This window comes from Pygoscelis adeliae, unplaced genomic scaffold, assembly GCF_000699105.1.
Source record: "Pygoscelis adeliae isolate BGI_AS28 unplaced genomic scaffold, ASM69910v1 Scaffold71, whole genome shotgun sequence".
In the NCBI taxonomy this organism is placed as follows: domain Eukaryota; kingdom Metazoa; phylum Chordata; class Aves; order Sphenisciformes; family Spheniscidae; genus Pygoscelis; species Pygoscelis adeliae.
Genome location: NW_008824356.1, coordinates 1,478,234 through 1,504,758, shown reverse-complemented (window position 1 = coordinate 1,504,758; position 26,525 = coordinate 1,478,234). Strand labels below are relative to the sequence as shown.

The 26,525-nt window shown below is 37.4% G+C and overlaps 1 protein-coding gene across 1 annotated transcript in view; it reads right to left on the bottom strand.

Annotated features, from left to right (window-relative positions):
- AKAP6 (A kinase (PRKA) anchor protein 6) overlaps positions 1-26,525 on the bottom strand; it is a 239,706-nt gene that overhangs the window by 20,900 nt on the left and 192,281 nt on the right. Inside the window, 1 exon segment of the mRNA XM_009319363.1 lies at positions 11,851-12,066. Coding sequence (XP_009317638.1) covers positions 11,851-12,066 — 216 coding nt within the window.

Here is a 26,525-nt window from a genome sequence, read left to right as displayed (position 1 = left end):
TTCAGCTGAGTCCATCTCCTGCAGTGGCCAGCAATGAATGTTTATGGAAAAGTTAAAATATCTGCAAACACATAGAATGGTATAGAAGCTGCCATCCCAAATTTGAGAAGCCAGTCTGTGGGGACTTTCCGAGTTGGAATTTAATAAGCATTAATTGATGTCTCCTCCATTAATTTGTCTAATTACTTACTGAACTCATTTGTATTTTTGCTATCCACAACATCCTGTAGGAACAAGTTTCCATTTTATTATGAACTGAATGAAAAGACTATACCCTTTTGATTGTTGTACATCTCCTGCCTGATAATTTCATTGGGTACCTTTTACTTTGCTTGTTAAGAAAAAGAGTGAATAATTGTACCTTATTTATTTTCATGCATTTTTAAAATAGTTTTTTATTGTATTCCTGTCTGCTTACAGCTGATGCAGCTCCTAGAACATCCTATAATATTGAACAATGAAGCACTGATTATGCATATATTTACTGAAGATCCTGCAAATACATTTCCATAATGGCTGGAGGATTGCAACCCTATCATCCAATATGGAAGACCCTCGTAAGATGGAAATAACTGCTGTACAAGCTGTTAGAAAATAAGGTTTCTTCCTCTCTTTCTAAAAATTATTTTGTTTGAGAACTCTTGAAACAAAATATGAGAAAATTAGCTTCAATTACACTCACATACCATTCCTTGCAGAACAGGGGTCATTAGACATGCAGTGCAACAAGTCATTAAATTAATTAAAAAATCACAAGTTTCTGACTTGTCTCTTTTCCCTTACTCTAATTTTCTAATTTTTTAAACAATGCTGGCCTGAGTCATGATCTTATGACTAGTGGATATTAGGCATCTGAATAAAACACTGACTTCATCCTGTAATCTGAACACAATGCACTGCAATGAGGGTTGCTATCTGCTGAACACCTTTAAATATCTGGCCCTATACTTAAGTGCCTAAATAGGAAGTGAGTTCTTTTGAAAGAAGATCTCTGTCCTTGAAAATAAAAACCTAGCCATTTTCTCTTTTTTTTTTTTTTTTAAATGAGTTATTTTTGCCATTTAAATGGTATTTGACACTTCTTTCGGCATCTGCATGCATTGGAAACATCAGATTTCCAATTTCTAAATATTACCTATTTTCCTACTAAAACTGATTATTCTTGAGAATTCGCTCGAAGATTTTACAGATCTTACCATTCTAATGAACATTTCAGGAGCAGGGAATGCCTTTTTATCAAAGCTGTGGAAAGTGTTTTACTCACACTGTTTCAACCATTATCTAATATGTAGCACAGAAAAAAAGATGAATAGATTGACAGGTGGTTGCTAGAATATATGCCACCACACTATAAAAACCTAAACCTGCTACTGTGATGTTGACTTTTCCCATTATAAAGTTTTAAAGCTCACATTTCTAGATTTTACAGGATTGAATTCTGCTGTCCCAAAACCTGAATTTTTGTAATTACTTGATGAATATTTATTTTAAAGAATTGTGGCAAGTTGATTTACTAATATTGTAGTTATCTATAAATGCAAATAAATTAAGAATGTTAGATACACCACCAATGAGAGTCAAATGCTATTACCCATGAGAGATAGGACAGTGTTTTCATGATCATACGTTGAATTAGAGAGCCGTGTGATAAACTGACATTTTGAAGGCCTCACTGGCATTCTAAATCTCTTGAGGGTTTGTAAACACCAACCATTTAAAAAAACCAGATCAGCAGAGAAGCATTACCAACTTTCTACCAGCTATGAAATTCCCTCACCCAACTACAAAACAGCACCAGTCTGAAACAGGGTCGCCAGTAGATAGCTGAGAAACAGAAGTATCTTCTGGCCTCATGGATGAACACAGAAGCTTTGTATATCCCCAAAAGAAAAGATTTCCAGCTTCTTACTGGATAACACAGCACAACTGACCAGCCTTAAAGTTCCTGAGATGCAACAGTTTAGTGTTTAAGAAACTTTAAAATATGTGGATTTTTCCTCTCTCTGAATTTATACATTTGAACAGAATAAAACTGCATTAACCAGAAAAGAAATACAAAAGAAGTCCAAAGAAGTAATCCTTTTAAAATATAAATATATAGATGTATATACAAAACTTCGTGGCACTGAGCCAGCACGTTTATGTAATTCTTCCCCTAATATAATAGAGCATAAAAAAATTCAAAGTATCTGTGACTTAAAGAGAAGACTTGTCAGTCACTGAAACAGACTGCTCACAGGATACTACTAAAAACATTAGTACAGACACAGTATTTTATACCCAGTTCAGACACTATGCTTTGAGCTAATTATAACACCAGGAACCTAGTCCTGTAACACTGTGATCATGATGTTTTCTGCTTTGAATACCTGAAGTCAGTTTTTTGCTGTAGTAAGAGCTGTGGACAGTAGTTATACGTGATCAAGCAACCAAGTTTGGTTTAAAAATAATACTGGGAAATATATGTTTTATTTATTTTGCTTTTGTAGCCTTTTTGTTTAAAACCATGATCAGCCATTATGAAGCATTCCCAGTTTCATAAAGAAACCTGTCTTCTAAAAAAGCAAGTAAATTTCAAATACTGCGCAGAAATATTGTGTGCTTTGTGAGGAAAAAAAAATCAAAGGGAGCTTTGGGTAATTAAGTATTGCAGCAATTGATTTTCTCATTAAAATAACTCTTTACTTTTAATGTAATTTCATTTATCTTCCTCTGCTCACGCCAACAACAAAAAAGTAACTTTCACCTCTCATGTTACAAAGTTTACTGGGTACCCTGGAAAGGGCAAAGAAACTAAATGCGTCTGAAGAATTAGCAGGAAGTCACAGAAGAGGAACATGCATCTCAGAGAAGTATATTCACACCAGTTGTGGTGGATGGTGATCTTGTTGTGGTTTAACCTCTGTGGGCAACTGAGCACCACACAGCCGCTCACTCACTCCCCCCACCCGGTGGGATGGGGGAGAGAATTGAAGAGTGAAAGTGAGAAAAACTCATAGGTTGAGATAAAAACAGTTTAATAATTGAAATAAAATAATAATAACAATAATAATAATGTAATAATAACAATAATACAGAAAGCAAGTGATGCACAGTGCAATTGCTCACCACCCCCCGACTGATGCCCAGCCAGTCTCCGAACAGCGGCCCCCCCAGCCAGCTTTCCCCAGTTTATGTACTGAGCATGACGTCACATGGTATGGAATGTCCCTTTGGCCAGTTTGGCTGTGCCCTCTCCCAGCTTCTTGTGCACCTCCAGCCTTCTCAGTCGGCAGAGCATGGGAAGCTGAAAAGTCCTTGGCTAGTGTAAGCACTACCTAGCAACAACTAAAACATCAGTGTGTTATCAACATTGTTCTCATCCCAAATCCAAAACACAGCACTGTACCAGCTACTAGGAAGGAAATTAACTCTATCCCTGCCAAAACCAGGAGATAATCAAAACCTGCTACTGTAGGATTGTGGTTGAACAAGCTGCAAGAAATGTTTTTGTAGGTTTCATTATAATGGAAACTACAAATTCATATGTAATCGACACCATCAACATTAGCAGGAAATGTTGTATGTCTGGAAATTTCAGTGCAGAGAAAAGGATTGAAAGAGCAAGAATGCTGAACTACTCTTTCTGTTTCAGGTGGTTCACCTTATGGAGCACTGGAAGAGGCTCCACAGGAAAGCCATTCCTAGCATTGTCCGCACTGAAACTGTGCTACACGTGAAGACTTTCTATGCAGTGCTCCCTTTTCATTAACAGAAAAGAAGGTCACACAAGCAACAAGGTAGAATAGGTGAGTACATTGGCTCTCAACCTTAACTGTTCAGCCTACTCCCAAATCACCTTCTGGGACTCTAGAGAAAGTTAGGAGTATGTACCTTTACTTTCCATCCTCTCCAGGGGGAGAGCTCAGGCTTACTATGGTCTGCTTTAGTCTCTGGAGTCTGGATTAACCATTAGCATCTCCTTGCCTAATCCAACCAACAACCAAAGAGTCCCACAAAGTGATTAAAATCAGAGCAACAGCTAAAAGTATGACTTGGTGGCAGTGAGCTCAGATGATCACCTCTGAGGGTCTGCTCTCTCAGTGGACTGGAATTTGTTCTGGTTTCGCTGGGGTTATGAATTTGAATATACCCATTGGGCTTTCTATTATTTTACAAAGCCGTGGCAAAACATGACAACATCTGCCAGAGGTGAGGGAAACAGCTGAACAATTTAGCAGATTGGTAATGTTGCATGAAGTATTTCATCTCTGGATTGTTGCCCTAAACTGTTAGTTAGTTGTGACAGAAATTTTTGCAGTCTGTGAGGATGGAGAAGAGACCTCTTTGGAAAGACTTAAATGTATTCTTTTTTTCTTTCTATTCACTCTGAAAAGCTACCACTGCAGGTGACCACTCAGGAGATTTTCTCAAGAATATAACACAGCATGTATCTGAATTTTTAATTAATTTTGACTAAACTCCACTGAGTCTGCAATTTTGTACCAAGATCTGCTCAACAAGAATGATTTTACCAGCTTTAGTTTTGCCAGATCATCCAGACTCTGCATACTGCCATGATGGCTGCCATCATAACTACGTCTGGTCTTCAAGAAAATTATGAGAAATATAGAATTGCTTGCAAGAATGTGGGGCATATCACCTATTTTCAATTAAAGGCCAAGAAAAATTTAGACCTATGTTCACCATTTATGTAACTTCCTTTTAGATCCTACAGATAATTATTCCATGTCACAAATCAGGCATGCAGTGCAACCCCGAAGCTCAAAAACACACGCACCTCAACTACAAGGATGGTGCATCACATTACAGACTACGATCAAACATCCATTCACTTAAAAAATACACATTTTAAGGAAGCACCAAAGTGAGCAGTTTTCAGCGTTGAAATATGAGTAAAACAAGATGACTGAAAAATACAAGCAATCAAGATTGTACTGTCATACGCTACACTATGACGAGGTCCAATATCAAAACAAAAATGACTTGTGATAGATAATGAAAAGAACAATTTGTAAAGGTTCAAACGTAAGTCATTAAATAATTACTTTGGAGGGCTAGGTCATGTAATAGGTGTTCCGCACTTTACAACATGTAGCGTGCCCTCCTCAGCCAATTAAGTTAATCATCACTTAGTACTTTGCTGTATTAGGCACTTCTGATGAACTTTTAAATTTTAGGCAAGATTTTTAGCTAGATCCCACCTTACAAAATAATGGCTTGTGATAAAATAAGAATCTTTCAGAAACAAAGTTTTTGTTTAGTGAAGCTATCCAACAAATAACTGAACAGTGACAAATTCATTTTTTACCTCTGAAGGCAGTTTTTTTGTTGTTTGTTTTTTTTAAGCTTAGAACAAGTGTCAGTCCATGGCTTGAAAAAATATTGCACCAGTGAATTAAATATAGAGAAGTGAAGGGGAGACACCATGCCTAGCATTATTAAAAACTGTTTTATTTTCCAGAAAGCATCACAGAAACAGATAAATAGACAAAAGGGATAAAGATACCAGATCAGAAGCAATATAGTATTTTTAAACAACTTGTTTTTCAAAGTGCATTATAAAGAATGAAACCAAGAGGAAGTTGGAAAAAATCCTAAAGAGAGCTTTAAGGAGGCTCTTTACCTCCTAGAAACAAGCTTGTAGAAAAAAGAGAGGTGCTTTTTTTTTTTTTTTTAAGTGAGCTGTCTCACCATTGCAGATTTTCCCAAGTCCTTACAACTCTAATTAAAATGTGGTAATTGGTTATGTTACCTCAATTACCATGATGCATGGACATTCATGCAAAGCGACACCAATTGAATCCCTTGGGTGTTATACCCCAAGGCCATACCATTTATTGTGGCCTTATTATTTTCAATTATGTGGCTGGATGTACAGCATACTTTCAAGCCAATACAGATGGGGGTTTTGCTGGACATACAGTGTAGTGTACACATGGGATGACTCAGGAGAACAAGAGAAATAAATTCTTTTTCTTTTTCATGAAGCATAGTAGTGAACTTAGTGATCAGACAAATGAATATTTCATACATTTTCAGGACAATGTGAGAATTACAGCACCTTAACCCAAATTGCCTTAGCTCAAAATCTGCATTTTAAAAGCATGATTAATACTGTCCCTTCAATAATTAGCCCTCTCTGTTGAATAAGAAAAGAGGTTGTCTGCTCCATAAAACAGATATGTTCCTCATTCAATGAATGAGCAGTCTGGAGAAAAAGCAGTTTCTCCAGTCACCAAAAAGGCAGGAATATTGAATTGCAACTTAAGAAGTAAAATCCATTAGAAACCACAGGTTTTTTTCTCTCTCAGCCATAGCAGTACAACAGTTTTATATACTGTATTGGTAAAACAGTCCCATAAAAGTGAATTTTCATGGTCACCTCATTGTAGCTTTCCATACAGAGACATCTCTGACCTGGACAGGACGTCCCCAAACTGTGAACATCTGTAGCTGCCGGAATAATCCACTGAGGCTAAATGCATAACTTATATTGGGTATACCACTGGCTGAGCAAAAGATCAAAAAAACCTGCATAAAACAACATACATATTCCCCCTTTGACTTAACTGTTATAAACTTGTGGGCATGACCATGACTGAGTCTGTCCCAAATCCTTTTTTAACTGTTCAGTCTTTCAAGTAGACTAGACCCTCTAAAAGAAAGTGCATAGTGAGTTAAAGCTTCTCCAGCTGTTGAGCAGGAATTTTAGATGGCAATTTTGGGTTTAGTTGACTAAAGATTGTTGCTATTGCTGTTGCAATTGCCAGACAGACTCCTTTTTCTTTTAAGATGATTGCCAGCAGGGTCTTGTTAGGCAAACTATAAGGCATCTGTGTAATTCTGAAGCTAAAATTTAGGTGACATATAACATTATATCAGCAAACTATGGAATGATAAATCTGGGGGAAAAGAATTTACCACAAAAAAAACAGATGGGGGAAATAAAAACCTCTTTTGCTAAAACAGATTAGGACTGCTTCCAGTAACAGACAAGTGTCCTACTGTTTTTTAAAAGTAATCTTTGTCTTTTTCATTGTATGAATACTTCATTCTTTATAGCTAGATTAACCTACTGAATCTAACTACATTTCATCCTTCTGGAGTGATTCTTATTGATAATTTCACATTCTAGACATAACTTTTGGTTTATGAGAAGGACATCTTTTACCAGACTTTAGATGTTTGTTATACATATTAATATCTTCTTGTTATTTGTAAATTTATGGTGCCCGCTATTGCAAAAGTTGAGCAAAATTAAACACTGCTGAAAACCATCAATGAAGGCAAACAATTCAAAAGAAACCTAAAAGCTTTTTGTGGTTAATTCCAGCACACCGTTGTAATGCTATAAGTGGCCCAGATAAGTGACTGAATGTAGCAAGGGGCAGAAACAGGACAAAGGAAGATCCCAGTACAGAAATTAAGAAGACAGTAGAAGATGCAAGTGACTCTTGTACTTATATGAGGCAATATAATCATTTGGGCTATCTTCTTTACTGTCAGCAAGTCAGATGCCATGAATGAGTCAGATGCCATCAGGGTATAAAAACACCTCATTTGTTTTCATAAATTACAGTATTTTGTGGGCAACCACAAATAAAGACTTGTTACCAAGGGATACTGTTTATGTGCCAAGACTGGCACACCATCAAATACAGAGATAGGGAAGCAGAAGAAACAGTCCTGGTACCTACCCAAGAAATGACTACACAGGAACTGAGTGAAAAGGAAGGCTAGAATATGCCAACTCAGGCCAGGGAAGACAAAGAAACCTGAATCCTGCAGTGGCTGGGGCATCTTTAAATGTTGAGAATACACATAGTTCTATCAACATGAGAAACTTGTAGATACTGACATACTTCAAAGAATCATATTATTATAAACAAGCCTAGGATGAGAGGTTCCAAAACAAAACAGCCCACGGTGAAAATTAGATGAGCATCATGATAGCTCTAAATGACTACCATTTCTGAGCAGAAAGAATGGTACACCCCCTGCCCGGTGAAAGGCAACTCAGCCCAGCAAATAACTCCAGACTACCTGAGGCCAAGTGGGAACAAAGCAGCACACACCTTGTGAAGTTCCAAGCATCCGGATATCAAGCAAGGTGCAGTGCTCATACCCTCGCTATGCCTCAATTCCTGATCGGTTGCAATCCCAAACAGAAACACGAGACTTCGCTCCTGCTGCAAAAGCAGCACCAAGCTCTAATTAGCTCATAACAGTTTATTTAGAGTAACTGCAGCTACAAACAGCAAACTGCTTCCACACGGCAGCCCACATGCAAAAGGAGATAATGCGCTTTCACTACAGTAACTTGGACCTCCGTTCAGCACTCTCTAAGCTATCTTACAAATGCAACTTGTTTCTTTTCCAAGTTCAATAGAAGATATATATTTACTACAACAAAATGATAAGTTTTGTAGATGAAAAAGGCAGTTCACCATCTTTGTGGTACTTCAACTTTTAGAGAAATACAGTAGAAAACCAGTCCAATCTCTCTTGGGCAGTTATAGACCTAGCAGATACTCAGCCTCTAGCAAATAAAATTCAGGATTCTGAGAACTATTTTTTGGTTTGGCTGTTGCCTAATTCTGCATATGCTTGTTCTTGAAGCTCCAAAATTCAACCCTTTTTTCTACTGTTGGTCAGCTTATTAAACATTTTGTGTAGCACTAACCAACAGTTTACTAGAGCTAACTAACGTAATATATTAGTAATATGACTAAAAATATTCTGAAGATGGAACTACCACAAAAATATAACCAGCATTTCTCAAGAGAATTAAAAAGCTTTACTATTACGTTTTCTTTCCTTGTTTAACAATCTTTTCTATTCCTCAGCCTCATATTTATCTTCTAACCCATTCACTTGCCCACACTGCTGAATTCTGTCCTCATTTCTTGCTCTGCCAGATTCATTACCATCAAAACTCCAGAATGTTGTCCTCTCTGCTACTGGTGAGGTGGCATTTGTCTTCCTTTATTTCTTGACTTTCTTCTCATTTAAATGTGAATGTATTCTTTAAAACTCCTACCTCCAGTTTCTATTCAGCTTCATTCTGGATCCTCACTAATTTTGTTTCTTCCTTCCTTCCGCTGAAATTTCTGTAACATTTTCTCACAACCTTTATTTTACCAGCTTCTGTTTTACTTTTGACTCCACTTGATCAGATTGTCAGCAAACTACTGCCTTGGATTTTTCTGTTCTCTAGAGTCTTTTTCTACCTTCTCTGTGTTTTTTTGCTAATCGTACTTCCTTCATCGTCTGCTTTATGCTGGACTTGAACAAACCTTTTTCTTTACCTGCTTCCTTTTCTCCTTTTTAGATGATAATACACATTCAGATACCTGCAGTTCCCATCTTTGGACTGAGGGCTCAGGTAAACTCCTTTGCATCTAACCCTGTTCTTCTACCTGTCTGTTAAATTTCTCCTTAATGTCCATTAACATAAACTAAGCACAGACAAAATGGAACTCTTGCCCTGTCCTCCCCAAATCTCTTCTTTTCTTCATGCTCTGTCAACATGATTGTTCTTCCTCTGGTAATCTACATCAGCGGTGACATCTACAGCTCTCACTAGCTCTATGAGAGGAATCTTAGCATCATTAAGATTTGACCTTTTTCTGCTGGTCATATAGTGAAAGTTCTTAGTTGATTTCCCTGGTTGTTTCCAATAGCATTCCTCTTCAGTTGATACTTCTCTCTCTGCACATAGATGTATAAGGAAAGGCTGAAAAATAATCTTTTATTTTCTCTATGCCCTTGTACGATCACGTGTACCTTCATCATTTTTACACTTCTTCCAACCAGATCAAATTTTTGAGGGCTTAACTGATTCTCCCCAATTATCTGCACTTCTTACATTGCCAGTTGACTACTCCCATGCTCAGAACAGCAATGTTGACACTCCATCTGCTTTTCAATGATGTTTTCCTTCCATGTTGCCTCATACAGAGACACGCCCCTTTTGACTTGGCCTTAAAGTCTGTTAAAACCTTGTTCCTTCCTCAGACCCCTTTTCTGTCTCAGTACCTAAAGCAAAGCAACCAATAAACCAAACAGGCAGAGGAGCACTCCTACTTTATAATATTTGATAAAGGTAGGCAGGCAACAGATTATTATTACCTTCAACAGTGCACTTCTCCACAGCATCCTCCTCACTAACTCACCATTTCTTGGCCCTAAAACTAATACTAATAGTATTTTCGCTCAGGAACTGCTAGTTGTCCTGGTTTTGGCAGGGATAGAGTTAATTTCCTTCCTAGTAGCTGGTACCTAGTAGCTGTGTTTTGGATTTGGGATGAGAACAATGTTGATAACACACTGATGTTTTAGTTGTTGCTAGGTAGTGCTTACACTAGTCAAGGACTTTTCAGCTTCCCATGCTCTACCGACTGAGAAGGCTGGAGGTGCACAAGAACCTGGGAGGGGGCACAGCCAGGACAGCTGACCCAGACTGGCCAAAGGGACATTCCATACCATGTGACGTCATGCTCAGCACATAAACTGGGGGAAAGCTGGCCACAGGGGGGGTGCTGCTGGGGGACTGGCTGGGCATCGGTCGGTGGGTGGTGAGCAATTGCATTGCGCATAATTTGTTTTGTATATTATTATTATTATTATTACATTATTATTATTGTTATTATTTTATTTCAATTATTAAACTGTTTTTATCTCAACCCACGAGTTTTTCTCACTGCTACTCTTCCAATTCTCTCCCCCCTCCCACCGGGAGGGGGCGGGGGGGGGGTGAGTGAGCGGCTGTGTGGTGCTCAGTTGCTGACTGACTGAGGTTAAACCATGACACGTGTTCCTGAACAATGTCTTGTATATCTTCATACTACATTACCGTAACTGATCAAGAGAATTACAGCTTCTGTTATTTTTGTAGAGGAACTTTAACAAAAAGAAGTCAAAAGTAATATTTCACTGTTAGTCATATAATTGTTAGGAAGCATGTAAGTGTCAAGCATTTTTTCCTTTAATTTGCTTGATATAATCCTAAAGAATTAGGTAAGCTAAATATACGCCACTTGTTCTCAAATCTCATCAAGGCTCTTCAGTGTATGCACTACGTAGAGTTATCACTGCTGTCAATGTAGCTGCAGTGTACAGACTTCAGCATTATGATAGTAGCACATAACATCCTGAGCCAATTCATCCATTACAGTCAATGGTGTTACAGTAGGGGTTATTTTGTTCCCCCATGGTTTATTGTTTAAATGTAGATACTGCTTTGTAATACAGTTTTATGCTGTAGAAAACCTGTCTAATTTATGCCACTTAACGGATGGTTTAAGCAGAGTGCTGTTTTGCCTCTTAGGAATCATTTCCCTGAGATAAAAGCAAATTAATGCATTTTACTTATATTAAAATAGCACAGAATTGTATATTAATCACATACCCATGGCATTCTATGTGAAAAACACATCTACTGCTGGGATGCTAATTAAAACCAGTCTTACTTACACAGAAAATACTTCTTCTGAAATATATTTACAATCAGTGAAATATGTCTCTGAGCCCAGTTCTGTTAGGTACTGAGCAACATGGCAACAGGAGAAGATTGTTTTCATTACTTGACAGGATCAGATGTGATGAGATTAAATATCCAGCAGACAGAACATGTATATTGTGAGTTTATCTTATTAATCAGTTTTGTCCATAGAATACAATGCTTTGTGAAAAACTAAAGCTTCACTTGTTGGCAGTAAATACTAAGAATAGCATCTTCAGTCAGAAGAAAACACTCTGAGATGAATATGTTTGTTTTGCACTGAAAAAGTGTCTCTCATGAAAAACGAAACCACATGAGATCTTTTTAAAGCAAGCGTCACTCACCGAGTCTTTTTCCAATCTCTTCTGTAGCCTTGTTTGCCACTGGACAGCTTGCATGACAATGGCTTCCCACCTCCTCTCAAGGTTTACAATTATCAGCTGCATGGATTGGTGATCTGCATTTAGGTTGCAGGTCTCCTGGTCATCCAGGAGGTGCTGGCATAATCGCAGCACAGAGGCTACCCCACGACGTCTCTGTTTGATCTCACAGCATAGAGACTGCAGGACAGACAAACAACAGATGTCAGCATGGAATACTTTGCAAATTAAAACATTAACTATTATCTGATATTTAATGGAGCCCAATTTCTGTCTTAAAATAGTTTTTTCAGCTCTTCCATAAATTCCCATACTTAGTGTCAAAGCTTAATATTTTATTTTCAGATAAACAGAGTCTTAATCCTAATAGCACAGAAGGAATAAAGCTACTTTCAGTCTCCTTCAAACAAATGCCATACATAGCTAACTGTCTCAATAATGTTGAAAGTTTTATGGTGTAGACTGGTTTATTCTTCCTTTTTCTTCATTCAACTGGGACACATCTGAAATGAGTTACCCTGACAGTAATCAGCTTCAGAAATTCTTCAGAAAAAAAGGGGGGAAAAATTGTATTCATGCAATGAGAATATATATATTTTTAGAAAAAACAATAGAAATTATGGGTCATAGGTACCCTGTCAGAGGAGAAACCTTAAAGAAGGCGAAAATTCAGTATAAAATTCTTTACGGATGTTTTTTGTTATCATAAAATATTTCCAGGGTAGTTCCGTATTCAAGTAAATGTAGGAATACTATGATAACTGTACCCTTCTTAAAGATGAGTTATCCACTGCATTGATTTCATCATACCGATTCCAGTGCTACCAAGAATGCAGTCTGACGTGAACTGCATGATGGGAGACAATCGCTAAGCCCTAGTATTGCTGAATATTGATGGAAGCCAGGATATCTTGGTTCTACGCCAGAAAACTAAGTAACTACACCGAGAATCTCATTGAATAGCAGTATAAATAATGCATCCTGCATGCCAAAACTAAAGAGAGATCTACCACCTGGAAGCAGGTAATGGCATGGGGTGCTTTCGAGCATGGTTTTATCCACAACCACACCCTACCGTCATTCAAGTTCAAATCAGGATTTTATTAACTCATAATGTGTTTTAATAATAATATCTATGAAGCTGGGGTACACAAGGCACAAACGCATCTGAGGATGACTGCTTCAGCCCAGCTTCTGAGACCCTATACTTTTATAGTATTGCATGGTTCAAGTATTCAACTATTATCACAGGCCTGTGCTACTCCTGAATTCAACAGGACTGTGTTCCACACGTGGGAGCTTTCCAGACAATTTAAATTGTAACTTGCCAACATCTGTTTCCCTCTGTGGGATGCCACGGATGAAAGTGCATGACCCCATGAGAAAATCTGAACTATCACCTTTTTTGAAGACAGGGTATTTGCCTTTAAGCTCCCAATTAATCATAATAAGCAAACAAAAAAAGCCACCGCATCTCTCAAAGCTGTTCACAAGCGTTAACTGATAAAAAATCAGGACCTGCCCTCCTGAATTTTATTAGCAAAACAATAACATACTATAGAAAGTGAATTCAAGTTCCAGATTTTCATATCACTTTTTCCTTAAAAATTGGAATTTATACTTAGAAATATTGTACCTCAAAGGAGTATTTTGCTGCTGGGAGTATGTGCTTGATCAATAATACTAAGCTGAAAGTCTGAAGCAAAACATTGGTGTACACATCGAAAAATATATACCTTTTCTTTGCCTATGGATAGTGTGCAAGCGATTTTTTTTATTCAAAGCCTTCAAGAGAAATGATGATTAAACCCACAAACGTAGCTGAATTACTAATCTACTTTCACTGGCACAATTGGGCCGTTCTAACAGTTAACAGATTGCTTATTAATCAACAAGGGTAAACAAGACAATGCAATCTCATTTAAAGTGGAAGTTTTAATGCCTAAAAGTATTTGTGTTCAAAATGTTAATCCTGATAAGGCTTCATTAGAAGACGTCTTAAAATGATTAAGTACATTTCATTGTAAAGTACACGGAGCAGTATATCAGCAGGTGGACATTTCATACAGATGTTCCACTTATTGATATAATGCATTCTATAGCTATTTAAATTACCCTAACTCTGTAATAGCTAGAATTCTATTACTTCTATAATGAGAGAACCCTGTACCTTTAATACTTCTGAATTTTAAATAAGGTGAATGACAAATTCCCAAACCACTATTTATGGCAAAATATGACCAGGAATTTTATTATTCAATTTATAACAGAGCTGCATTTTCTCTTATGTTTCCTGAACTTGCCCTTATTTATTTTCCTAGCGTTTATTACTAGTTACCTACATAGTTCTTGATGTAACCACCATGCCTGGCACATTTCCTTTCTGATGTTGTTCGTTAGCCTAACATCATATCAGAAAAACCCCAACCCAACCCAACCCAAAAAATCTATCTAAAGATAAAGTCAGAGTTCTTATTTTACACTGTATAACAGCTAAGCAATTCAGTTTTATGGAAGTGATGGTAAGTTATATACTGATGGCAGTCAAATCTGTGTAGATCTGCATTAACTTCATGGAAGTCAATACAGCTCGGAAGCTGGCCTCGTAACATTAACTTACCTTGATCTACCTGATTATGTCATCCCTTATAAATATTGTTCATTTTTGATACAATATCATATAATATGATGAGGTAAGGAGTATTTAACTCATAAGCCATTATATGGGAGTTTAAGTGAGGCCTTTACATTGTGTTATCTGCAAGCAGAGCTACAGCATCCAAGTAATTTCTAATTTACATCAATTTTACACCAGCATAGTAACAGTAGCTTTACTGAAGCTATTTCTGATTTACATGGCTGTGACAGTACAATTAGGCCTATGGCACTTTTGTTGCAATTTTATTACATGATATTATGGTTAATATTAAACAGGAGAAGAATGAAGTGCTTGTATCTAACAGCGTGTTGAAAGAGTTGGCTATAGCATCAATACTTTGAAAGCCAGAGAACTTAATCAAGTAAAGACATCTTTAAACCCTATATAATAGCACTAACAATAATGAATCTACACAGTATTAGGGTCTGGTATACAGTGTCCTAAAGGGACACAATAATTGCCTGTATCCTATGACATGACATCTCACAGCGTTGTACATCCATCCGTGTTCTGCTATTGTTAAAATGGCATGCTTCTATAAAAACCTGACAATATGGCAATTGTACACGCAAAGTATGCTTCCAGGACCACGGTTACTTTAGTTATTTGCAAGGTACATTCTACATTGTGAATTAACAGCTATAATTCATGATTAATAAAAAAAAAGGAAAAGAAAGATGATGAGTACCTCTACTGAGGCTTGGGCCTGATGGTCTACAGCTGCTACAGTAAGCTACTGAGTACCTGACAGTTCAGAAAATTAGGAAATTATCTAACAGTAGACTGAGGAGCATCACTTACGCTCGCTTAGTCTCCTGTGTGTGCAGATTTGCTGAAGTATAGATTAAGAGATCAGACACTTTCAATTGTGGTTCCTCACTCTATCATGTGTCCGTTAAGCTGCGGTAACTGTAAATACAATCCAAACCTTTGCAAATGTGGGAGAAACATTCACTTAAATAATTTGCAGCGAAACTCAAATTAATGTATTTGACTTTTTTTGCTGCAGGCTAAGAGTATACACAGTAACTGCAGCTGCCGTGTATGAACTTGACTTCGTGTCTGAGTCCTTTGCTTTGCAACAGATACCCTGATAACACTGAGGTGCTATTCAATATAATGTTATTATGAGTCATATTTTCCCATACTGAGGATTTCTGTCTGTGCTGTTAGAATCCTGGAAGATTTTTCTTCCCTCTGCCTACTCCTATTTTCAGTGCTTTGAAGTTATCGCCCGCGTAGCTAAAAAAGGCTAGCTGGAACTACTTTCACAGCTTGTTAATACCATGCCTTAAATCATCTGGAAAAGCCCCTGCTGAGTCGAATGACATCAAACTCTCTTTCCAAGCCATGGGCTAATGGCACTATCTATGGGGATGGAAGTAGCCATGATCTGAACAGAAGGTGCTCTGCACAGCTCCGTGACTCTTAAGAGAATGGCATATGACCAGAAACACGTGTGCGGCTTTAGGCAGTGCCAGAGAGTGTGGGAAGCATAGAAAGGTGGGAAGTTGAGGAATATTAGAGCCCCTCAGGCCTCAGTGCCCCTCCATCCCCCAGCCTTCCTGCAGTGTATCAGCGCCTGAGCTGTGCCGCACAGCCTGCTCTGCGTGACGGAAGGACGTGGATGGGAAGTCGGCTTTCTCACATGACACGGTAGATGAGCTGGCCACTGAAGCACTGTTACATCAAGGTTCTTGAGCAGGTGTTTAATATCAATCGTTTAAAAGTACCAAGGTTCTCAGTGAATTCAGTGGGACGACTTGTGCTTAAAAATAGTTTAGAAGTCAGTTTAAGATTAGTTTCGTTCACTTAAATCCACATAATCCACACAAAATCGCTACATAAAATGTTGAGATAGGATTTTCGTAGCATCATTTATTACGTATTGTTTGGGGAACTCATTTTTATGTGATCTGAAGTTCTTTCAACCGTTTCCATCTTTCTTGCTTTCCCTCTACAATTAGGAATAATAAAGGTCCATGTAGAGGTGCCCAGAGCTTTGAAAATGGTTAGAAGATGACAAATGGTAACTTACACAGATGGAGTTTCTTTGTGCTTTCAGGTTCAGAAGCAATGCCAAGCTATACTGAGACAAATGCTATTTCTAGGCTTATGCGGTGTTTCTGTGTATGGGCAATACTGGGTGTTTTTAGGAAAATGAAAGAAGCTCGACTGCAGATAAATCTGGAGTGACCAGATCCAAGAGGAAGTTTCTGTCTAACCTTGGTCTGTTACAGGCTTACTCTTTCTCCTTGTTACAGGATGTGGGTATGCGAGGGAGGGAATGATACCCTTCCTATTACATCAGTTCTTGCCTGATGGAAGACGAAATGAAGATGGAACTGTTGTTATTTAGTACAACAGCCAGATGCAGAAATTAAGGCCAAATCTGGGAATGGAAGCTACCCTTCTGACTACAACACCCAAACTGCAACTCTTAAAAAAAAGTAAATTGCCTTTTTAGATCTGATTTTTGGCTAACGCAGCACTTCAGTTTTCAAAAGTACTAATGCAAAACTTTAAGAATCATGGCTAACATCACTAATACACCAATAAAGGGAAAACAGGAAACAAAATGGTCGCAAATGCTGGGTAAAATTTAGTTTTCAGTGTTTTCTGTGAAATGGCAACGCCAGTTGGAACTTCTCTTGTCCGGGGTGATGCATCCCTGTATTTCAAATTCCATCTTTACAGGACACATGGTGAAAATAAGAATTTCTTTTTCTGAATGAAAAAGAAACCCAATAATTCCCCCCAAAATATTAGTAAGAAAGTAATTCCTCAAAATAAAAAAGCTAAATGACAAAGATAGGAAATGAATGATGACTTGTCATCTTTTAGAAAAATACTGCCAAACCTGTGTGCTTTTGCTGATTTCAAGGTTAAAAGAAAATGTCACCTAATGTGGGAACTCTACTCAGTTGCATACCATGGGACTTAATCTATACTGAAGCTAAATATTCTATAAGTATGCAGTGAAGTGCAAAAAACAGCAATTGAAAAATGACATGATTAAATGGCACAACATGCAATCATTTGCTCTCAATTATATCAATGTATCTTCTTCATTTCAAGGAGTCAGGCAGAAATATTGTTTTTTAAATGCCTCTATTAAATTGGGCACCAATAATAAAATAGATGAGAGTCCTAATAAGCTCATTTACATAACATACATCACACACCACAAAACTATTCTCTCCAAACGGGTTTGCTCATAGATTTGTCTCCTGGTTGTCACCAGTCTTGGTTATATTAAAAGATTTTAAAGGCACAAGGCTTGCAGACCATTCAGTGGAAAACCTTTCTACTTAACCCTTGAGAGATCTTTAATGCTAATTATGGAAAAAATATTGATATAATATCTTTGCTGTCACATTTTATTACGATGACAGTCACAACAGAATCTGAGACTGACATTTTAGAAATATCGTCTAATTGCAAGTCAGAAATACAGAATGACAGTTTAAAATAGAATATGACTTCTTTCAAAACAGCAAACTGGTTCTCCTTATTTAAAAGCCCTACTGTTAATAGCGTTACAACCACTAAATTGCTACGCTGATCATATCTCTCTGTAACTCACTGCTTAGCAAAGTGTTACGATATCTCTCTTACAAGTCTGAGCACAGTTCACTATATTCCTTGTGAACTGTGCCTGTTTCTATACATGTTAAAAATGGCAATGAACTAATAGGAAAAAATACTTCATTTTTGCCCTGGCTTCAAGAATCTACATAGGCGCTTACATTCTACATATAATCAAGTGCTTATATTAATTCATTCATTTCATTAGCATTAAAAAATTACATGGGAATTTGTGTTTATTTGCAATCAATAATGCAAATAAATTTATTAATTAGGTAAATATATTTATTTTAAATAAAATATGCATTTTTAAATAGCATTCTAAAAGTACCCGTGTTCTTTCCCATTTTTTTCTAGAAGTACAATATATGCATTAAAAACAGTAACAATCCAGAATAGATGCTTCTGGGCTCATTCCATAAAAGCTGCTATTATATCTGCACGACATTCTTTAATATCTTTGTTCTATTCCTTATGCTTGTTTAAGTACTTCAAAATATTTGTTTGTTAGAATATAGTTCAGTGGTCTGATATTTAGCTAATATTCCCATGTATCTAGTAATATGTAATATACTTATCTTCATAAATTAAAAACACTATTAAAATTCCAGACATATAAAACAATATGAAGATTAAGTTACTATAAAAGAAACTATAATAGCTTACAGATTGCTTGTATCATTACTAAAGTGCTGGTATCTATTACAGTGTCTCCCTGGAATAAAGAATGCACTTTTGGCAATAATCTGTTAAAAAAGTGCCCATTACTGTTAAGACTCTCCTATCTTAGCTCTAAACTAGTGTGCAATTACAGGAAGGTAACTTTTAAAAATAAAAGAAAAACAGTGTTGTAAATGCATCTTCCCTACTGAAATACAATGTAGCTTTTCCAAGCCTTATTTCTCTTGTGTTTCGTACAGGGGATTAATTAGATTCATTTTCACACTGAAATATTTTAGAGCTATTTACTACACACTGCAAAGCTGGGGTTAACTTTGTTCCAGGGGATAAGCCAAGTCATTCACACAGAGGAGCCAGACGCGATGGCAGGAGGATCCATTTTTCTAATCTGGCACTGTTTGTGTTTATAAATGCCTTCAGTTCATGCCCTCTTTTCATTCAATTTGAGAAGTTCTCTTTCCAGAGAAACAGATCCAACAGAGAAATATTGAAAGAAGTGGCACAATTTGCTAGGGTTTCTTTTTTGCCCCCCCCCCAAATGCTAAAATAAAAGAAGGGAAAGCATCAGACAGGTAGGATAAGTATCAGTGTTATGTTTTGCTTTTGTAATGAATCCTGAACCACACTACCCAAAAATTCATTTGCCTGTAGCAGACATTACAAACTTGAAATTTTTGCTAGATCACCACACTGGGCAGAGTTTCAAATGAATTTGTGCGGAAATTCAAGAGATTAAATGACTTAAGGTACAGGTGGAAATTTTACAAAATCAAGTGAGGCATAAGTTAGGCTCAACTTTACTTCCAGTTGTTGGAATTCACTTAGAATTACAGCTTAAAAGAAATCAAGATGTTTCTCAACATACATCGCACCTTAGATGCCAAGAAACCCCCTCCAATTGGCTAAAAACTATTAGGTATCAGAATTTCAGCCATCTTTAATGAACAGTTAAAACTGTTAAAACTTTGTATCCTGCCTCAGAGCTATATAAGAGGCTTTAAAGGAAAAACTTATTTGCATGGATGTACATCAATACCTGTAACCCTCTGGCTGAGGTTCAGATGTTAATATTGTATGTAGTACCTTTCTTAATCTAGTTCCCCCACAGATGGTAGACATGCATTTTTGCTGTCCCTGTGCAATGGGCCTGGTATATTCCGAAATGTAGTGAGAATTTACCCTATTCTGAATTACAGGAAAAAAACATCCTGCAGTGCATTGTTATTACCTTTTTATGGCAAAGCAGCGAACATAAAATAAATTAGACTAATCTTTTGGAGACTTCAGGACAGGCAGGGTGATAGGAAAGGGAAAATAAACACATCTAATGAGTAAGGGAAAAAAGATTTCCTTTGGCTTTTTTCTTGTGTCAGTGAAGCAAATTTAGCCTGGATTCAAAAATGTACAGCTTGAGCTGCTCCGGGGTAAACAGAGGAGAATATATTATGGTGCTTTCATGTGTGTCTGTATATGCACAAGGACAGCAAGCAGGCTTTTCTAGAAATGGTGTTCCTCATCTTATTTCGAAAAAGCAACGATATATCCTCAGAATGGATATATCTTTAAAACATAAAAACATTATTTTCATTCTTTTGCCATATCTTAGTGATAAATATACACACAGACACACATTTTTTGGTTTCAGCTCAAGACAAAACTAAAAGTCCCCAACAAGAGAAGTTACTTGCAGCAGAACCAACCAGAGCCAGGCAGCACTGCGATGAGATAGGTTCGCTTGTATCTGAAGTAGGCTAGCCTACCTCAGTATCTTACTTGTATAAATAAGTTTCAGGCAAGTGTTTGCATAAATACGTTAAATTTTAAATTAACATTAACTTGCCTCTTGTACAAGTTAGGCAGACATGGCTTTGACATGCGGAGTTTAGCCCCAGGGCTATGAGAAGGCTAGAATTTTAGGTGAGGACAGAAGCAGGTGATGTGGTCAAGATGAACTGTGAATGGCAGTCAAAAAGCTAAGGGTTGTCAAAAAGCCAAAAGTCTGGATGACGTGACTGTTTGTGTATGATGGTCTTAGAGGCTCAGCGTTACTCATATTATTGCACCTTCAGCTGCCATTCTTCCATTGCCTGGACAACAGGATTGGGGTAGGAGGACTAGGTAGGATGAAAGCAAAGAGGGCATGAAACAGGCTTTCTTTCCTTCACTAAAGCTTAGACGAGAGAACATAACGAGATTCCTCTTATTGTGCCCAAAACATGAAAATAAGCATCACTGTGATAAAGGGAAAGATGGTGCACTACAAATGACATTACATCATCAGCCGTTAGCGAAATGCACAGAAAATCCACCAGATTAGAGGCCAGGCCTTCAGTTTTATTCTGCGGTGAGGAAATGCAGCACTTTCCTAACAGACCAGCAAGAGAATAATCCTGCAAAGGACAGGAATCCACATACATCTTTTTTTTTTCCATTGACTTTATGCAGCAAGCATAATCTAAGCCACTCTGCTGCCTCTAGTAATATGTTGCCAGTCTGCAAATCCCATTCCTGACTGACATCTCATACTTTTGATACATAATATATCTGATAAGGATTGCAATAACACTTCAGAATCTATACTGAAGGCCTGTTCTTTTTACACTCATATTCTTACTCATACTGAATTACACTTTACCCTGCAAATAATTCTACTAAAATCGATGAGTTTCCTGGCAGTATGAAATTATATTTAGTGTGAGTAAAGGTACTAACACATCTATAATACTATTCCCTGTTGGGACTATGATCTATTAACTTACATGCAAAGATGAAACTTGGGAAACCTGTCCAGTACTGAATCCAGAATTAGGCAACGGTCTACTAGGTCAATGATCCACCAATTAAAGAAAAACCTTGTTAGTAGGATTTAATGGCTCCAGAGAACACTATTCAATCAATAATCCACTAATATCAGAGAGATTTGCACCTGAAAATGTGATGCTATGGCTCCAAAGGGGCAGTTATAGACAATCAAATAAATCGTATAATCACATGCAGTAGTACAAAGTGGACCTTAATGGAGAGAGTACAGTGAATTTTTGTTCTCTCTCTTATATTTCCAGTCCACACTGTAGTTGTTTTTCTATACGTTATCACTAACAAAGGAAATAAAGCTTAGAGGCCAACCAAAGTACCAACCCTCACTGTAAATTAGTGCAAGACAATCTTGGCTTATTTTCAGGGGAAATATTTCTTTCTTTTTTTCTTTTGTCATCTTTTGCCACCTTCTCATTTTCCTTTTCCTTTTCCAGGTTGGTAGTAACAGAAGAGAAAGATTCTGGTTTTGCAGTAAATAGATCTTCAAGGCAATAGCAGGACAATAAGCAGTCACATTTTCAGGGAGTCATTTGGGTGGGTCAAAAGAAGAAAATCAATTATCTCTTCAATGATAATGACAATAATAAATGATGGAGCTGAGAATGTTCTCTCAAAAGAAGCCAAGTCAGATATTTTCACTTCTACACATCTGATTCTTCAAGAGGCCATGACTGAGAGGGGACATATATCCCAAAGTCTGCAGATGTCATTGATGTGGAAGGAAGCCATTTGTCACTATGAAATTGCAATTTTTACTTTGCAATGGCCAGTTTGGGACAGCTTTCTCTGTAAGCCGAGGTGTCTTCTGTGTTAGTCAGCTTGAGTCAGACCTCAAGTCTTACAAGCCTAATCATGACATGAGAATGAAATGCAAACCATCCCAGTACAGTAAGAAAGACAGGGACAAGAGCCCCATTGCCTCCTTCTCATGAGCTCCAGTTAACAAGAAGGCACTGGTTCAAATAAGCACCCTATTGCACATTCAGGAGGGCTGAGAAAAAAATTTGGGCTCAACTTTTCTGGAAAAGAAATAAGCCTGTAGTTAGTGTGGGAGAACCTCACAGGTTTTAGCAGTAAATCTTTCTGAGCTGGGATTGCAGTTGCCTCAACATCTTCAAGTCCCTCAAGTCTTAAAGACATTCCTGATGATTCCTTGGGTGGGATTCATCTGAGTTAATGGAGAACTTGAAGCCTGAGCTAGTCATTTAGAAGCAGGTATTCTGAGGTACAGTACCTCTTCTCCGTAGCCAGATGCCTAAAACAGGACAGATTAATTGCATCCCAAAAGTGCTTTCCCCCGCCCCCCAGTTACTATAAAAGAAGCTCAGACAAGATCTCTGCACTGTAGGTATCTAAAACTAGCCTGTTTTAACATACCTCTACCATATGGCTATGCTGTCTGCAGGGTAATCATCTTGGTATACCAGAAATAAGGGGACAGTTCATAAAATAGAGCTAGGAAGGAAGCAAAATATGAATTAGCAGCCTAAAAATAGCCACTAGGCTATTCTCTCCTCCACCAATGGATTCAGTGTACTGCTGTATCTGAGCTCTGCTGAACTCAGGGTTCTCCCTGTTACTACACTAACCTCCATCCCACACCCCAATCTTAGTCCAGAAGCCCATTGCCACTGCTGAATTAGAACTGCATGCAGATACTTTATGATATCCGTGTGGAACCCTGCAGCACGTCAGATCTAACCATCCCTGGTGGCTAGATCTTCTGTGTCCCTTTCTTTCCCCCAGCAAAGGGAGCACTTTTGGGGCAAAACGGTTTTAGACAACCAGATAGTGTTTATGACTAATTTTGAGATTTTGAGTAATTAAAAACTAAGTAACGATGTAAAAAACCTCAGAGAATTCACAGTTCAAGCTTCACAGTCCAAATGGGATGATGGAATGAAAGCTGCTATCTCAGATGGGATATTTAGTCCTAAATGGGAACTGTAAATAGTATTAGTGTTGCCTTAAATAGGGAGAACTTACTGAAACACAAACTGAACTTTCTTTCAGTAAGTATATTAAATCAAAATTTGAGATACATTTGAGTATGTTAAGTATTTGAGTACTGTGTGTGTGAATATATATAGTATTGAGCATTGATATTTGAGTATATTAAAATCAAATTAGAGCTATAAAACCATGTATTGCATTAGGGCCAAAATATCACATTTTTGGCAAAAAATATGTAGAGCTGCTTTACTATAAAGATGTGGCTTCTCATTTAAGCGGTCTACAGAAGTGCTGCTTTGGGATGGTTGGTCATGTAAATTCAGTCTGAGTTTGCTTCAAACCATCGCAAGTGGCATCAGGCTAAATTTGACTTTGGAATCCTACCTGTTTTTCATAAGATTTAATACTGTATGCTTTCCTGTTTGTTAAAATTTAATCCAAACAAAATTTGGGTAAACATTTCTTCATCTGTGAAAAGATTTAGGGCTCTGAAGTCACACTCTTTTTGAGAAATTTATTAAAATTATTACAACTTTTTTATCGTCTTAGAGGTATAAAAAGGATTAAATCCTGCTTGACTTCTTTTGGACTTTCTATTGGAAACGGTTTTGCATACTTTTGTTACATGCACATTGAATTTCTGTAATTCTTTGATTGCAGCTCTGCCAGGAACATCATTCCAAAAATTGTAAAGGATCCAAAATGCAGTAGCGAAAGCGATTCCTGGCACCTGTAGGAACAGCCAGCACTTTTCTCCAATCTCTGAGTCTCCAAACCTTTACTCAAAGTTAATACTTTTCTTTGATTTCAGTTTGGCCATAATCTTATATGCTCCCAAACTCACTCGTGTTTTATGTGATAGAATTATCACATAAATAATTGTTTGTAAGATGTGCAGTGCTGACTCTTATGCAAATTTTTCAGTTAAAATGAAAAGCATTATAAGAAGTATTAACTGATTAACCGATTGATTATTAATTACCAATGGAACCTATATTGTTTAATCAGAAAGTTCAGTTCCTTTAGGCATTGGAGAAATAAGAGATGGTGCTGAGAAATACCTTTTTTTAAATGACATTGCATCATCTGCTATGCTCAGTCACAAATTTAGTGGAAGATGAAAACATACACTTCTGAGTGAGTCTAGTCATTAGAAATAGTTACAAGCATCAGATAATTTACACTGTTTATAAGGCAAACAGAAATGGCTACAAATACTACTAGCTATGGAATTCAATAGACCATTGACTTTTAGAAATATTAAATGAGAAAATATTTCCAACATTTTTTGGTACGAATAAGCAGTCTGATTTCTTTAATGAATACATCGACTAAAGTCAATGAGAACCACAAGCTTTCAGTACTGCTGAAAATCAGGTCTCTCTTTTTTAAAGGCCCAAATACAGATTTAGGAGGCAGGTATGACAGTATATACAGCATGTTGCTTATTGCTTCAAATAAAACCAGATCAGAAAACTACATGAAATGCAGCGTTATTGTTGCCAAAGAACACCGTTTAGCAGAAAACCTCTGCTAAAATCCTGTTCTGAACAGGAGAATCCTGTTCCCCCTCCAAACCAAGTTTGGAGGGGAAGGAGAACAGGATCCTTTCTAAATCTTGCTACTGAAAGCAACAGAAGGTTTCTCAGTTCTATGTGATTGAGAAGGGATTCTGAGATGGACAGATATTCGCAAGTTTAAGCTTCTTCTTGAGTAGCTGGACTGTGAGCCAAAGCCATAACAACTACATTTTTGATGCTGATGGGTCATTTCTCTATACTGAACACTTAAAGTCATAAGTTTTATTGCAAGTGACAGAAATATATGACTAATTATTTAGGCTCCCTTGCTGTCTTTTGGAGGGCATTTTGCAGAGAAAACAGCATGCTTTTTGAAGTCCCAGACACATAAAAGCAAATGTGGCAGAACACTTCTACTTCAAAGCCAACAAGCACACAAATTTCTGGCTAGACCTTACTCAAATGAAATTTACTAAAACTTTCATGAAAGAATGTGAATTCTTTTTATTTTTGCTCCTCATTCTTTCCTGCTCCAAATCTCTCCTGACCCACAAAATTGCCATACATCATTAGGTTAGGAAATGAGTTGTGCCAATTATTAGTCTCATGACATTAGGTCTTTCAGCTGCTAGAACTATGTGTTTACCTGAGAATCTTGTATTTCATTTAAAAAGTATGTTTCTGGTTCTGGTCCTCATCATTTCAGTGAAAAGCTAGAAAACATGAACTGAAGGGACTCGAAAGGCAGAACAGAAATATAAAGGATGAATAAATAAAATAAATGTATGTTTGTAGTTATGAAGATCTCATGAATTTTAAGTCAATCTCTTGATTTTCTTAGTCCAGATTCATGGGTTTTTCATGTTGCAACAGAAGAAAACAAACCGGGAGTAAGACACCCACGCTTCCCCCTTTACAGCCGGGCAACTTGCATTCACTCTTTCCCCCTTCTCGACAGGAGCCCGGGTTAGGCTACACTTGGAAGCTCACTTAATGCTGCTGTGGAATGGCCAGCAAGTGTCACTATAGACTGAAGCAAAGTTCGTGCCTCTCCTTCATAACTAAATATGAAAATGTTTGAGGCAGCCAGGAGCACTGAAAGCTGGTGGAATGAGTAACAAAATGGCTCTGCAGACTGGCTGCACGTTGTGTTCCACAGAGATCACTGGGCTGACCAAAGTATACCACATAGTTTCCACAAAACCAAGAAATACAGGGCCATACATAACCTGGGTAATGTCCTTAACTAATAATATTCTAGTAATTTTAATATCTAAATATGCTAATAATAATGGAAAAAAAATCAGCCAAACATACTCAGCAGGATTTGAATTCTGAATATAAAGAAGAAACAGCGGTAAATGCAAGGAAGCAGTCTCTTTTCATCACATATGAAAATGGAATACACTAAGAAGTAACAG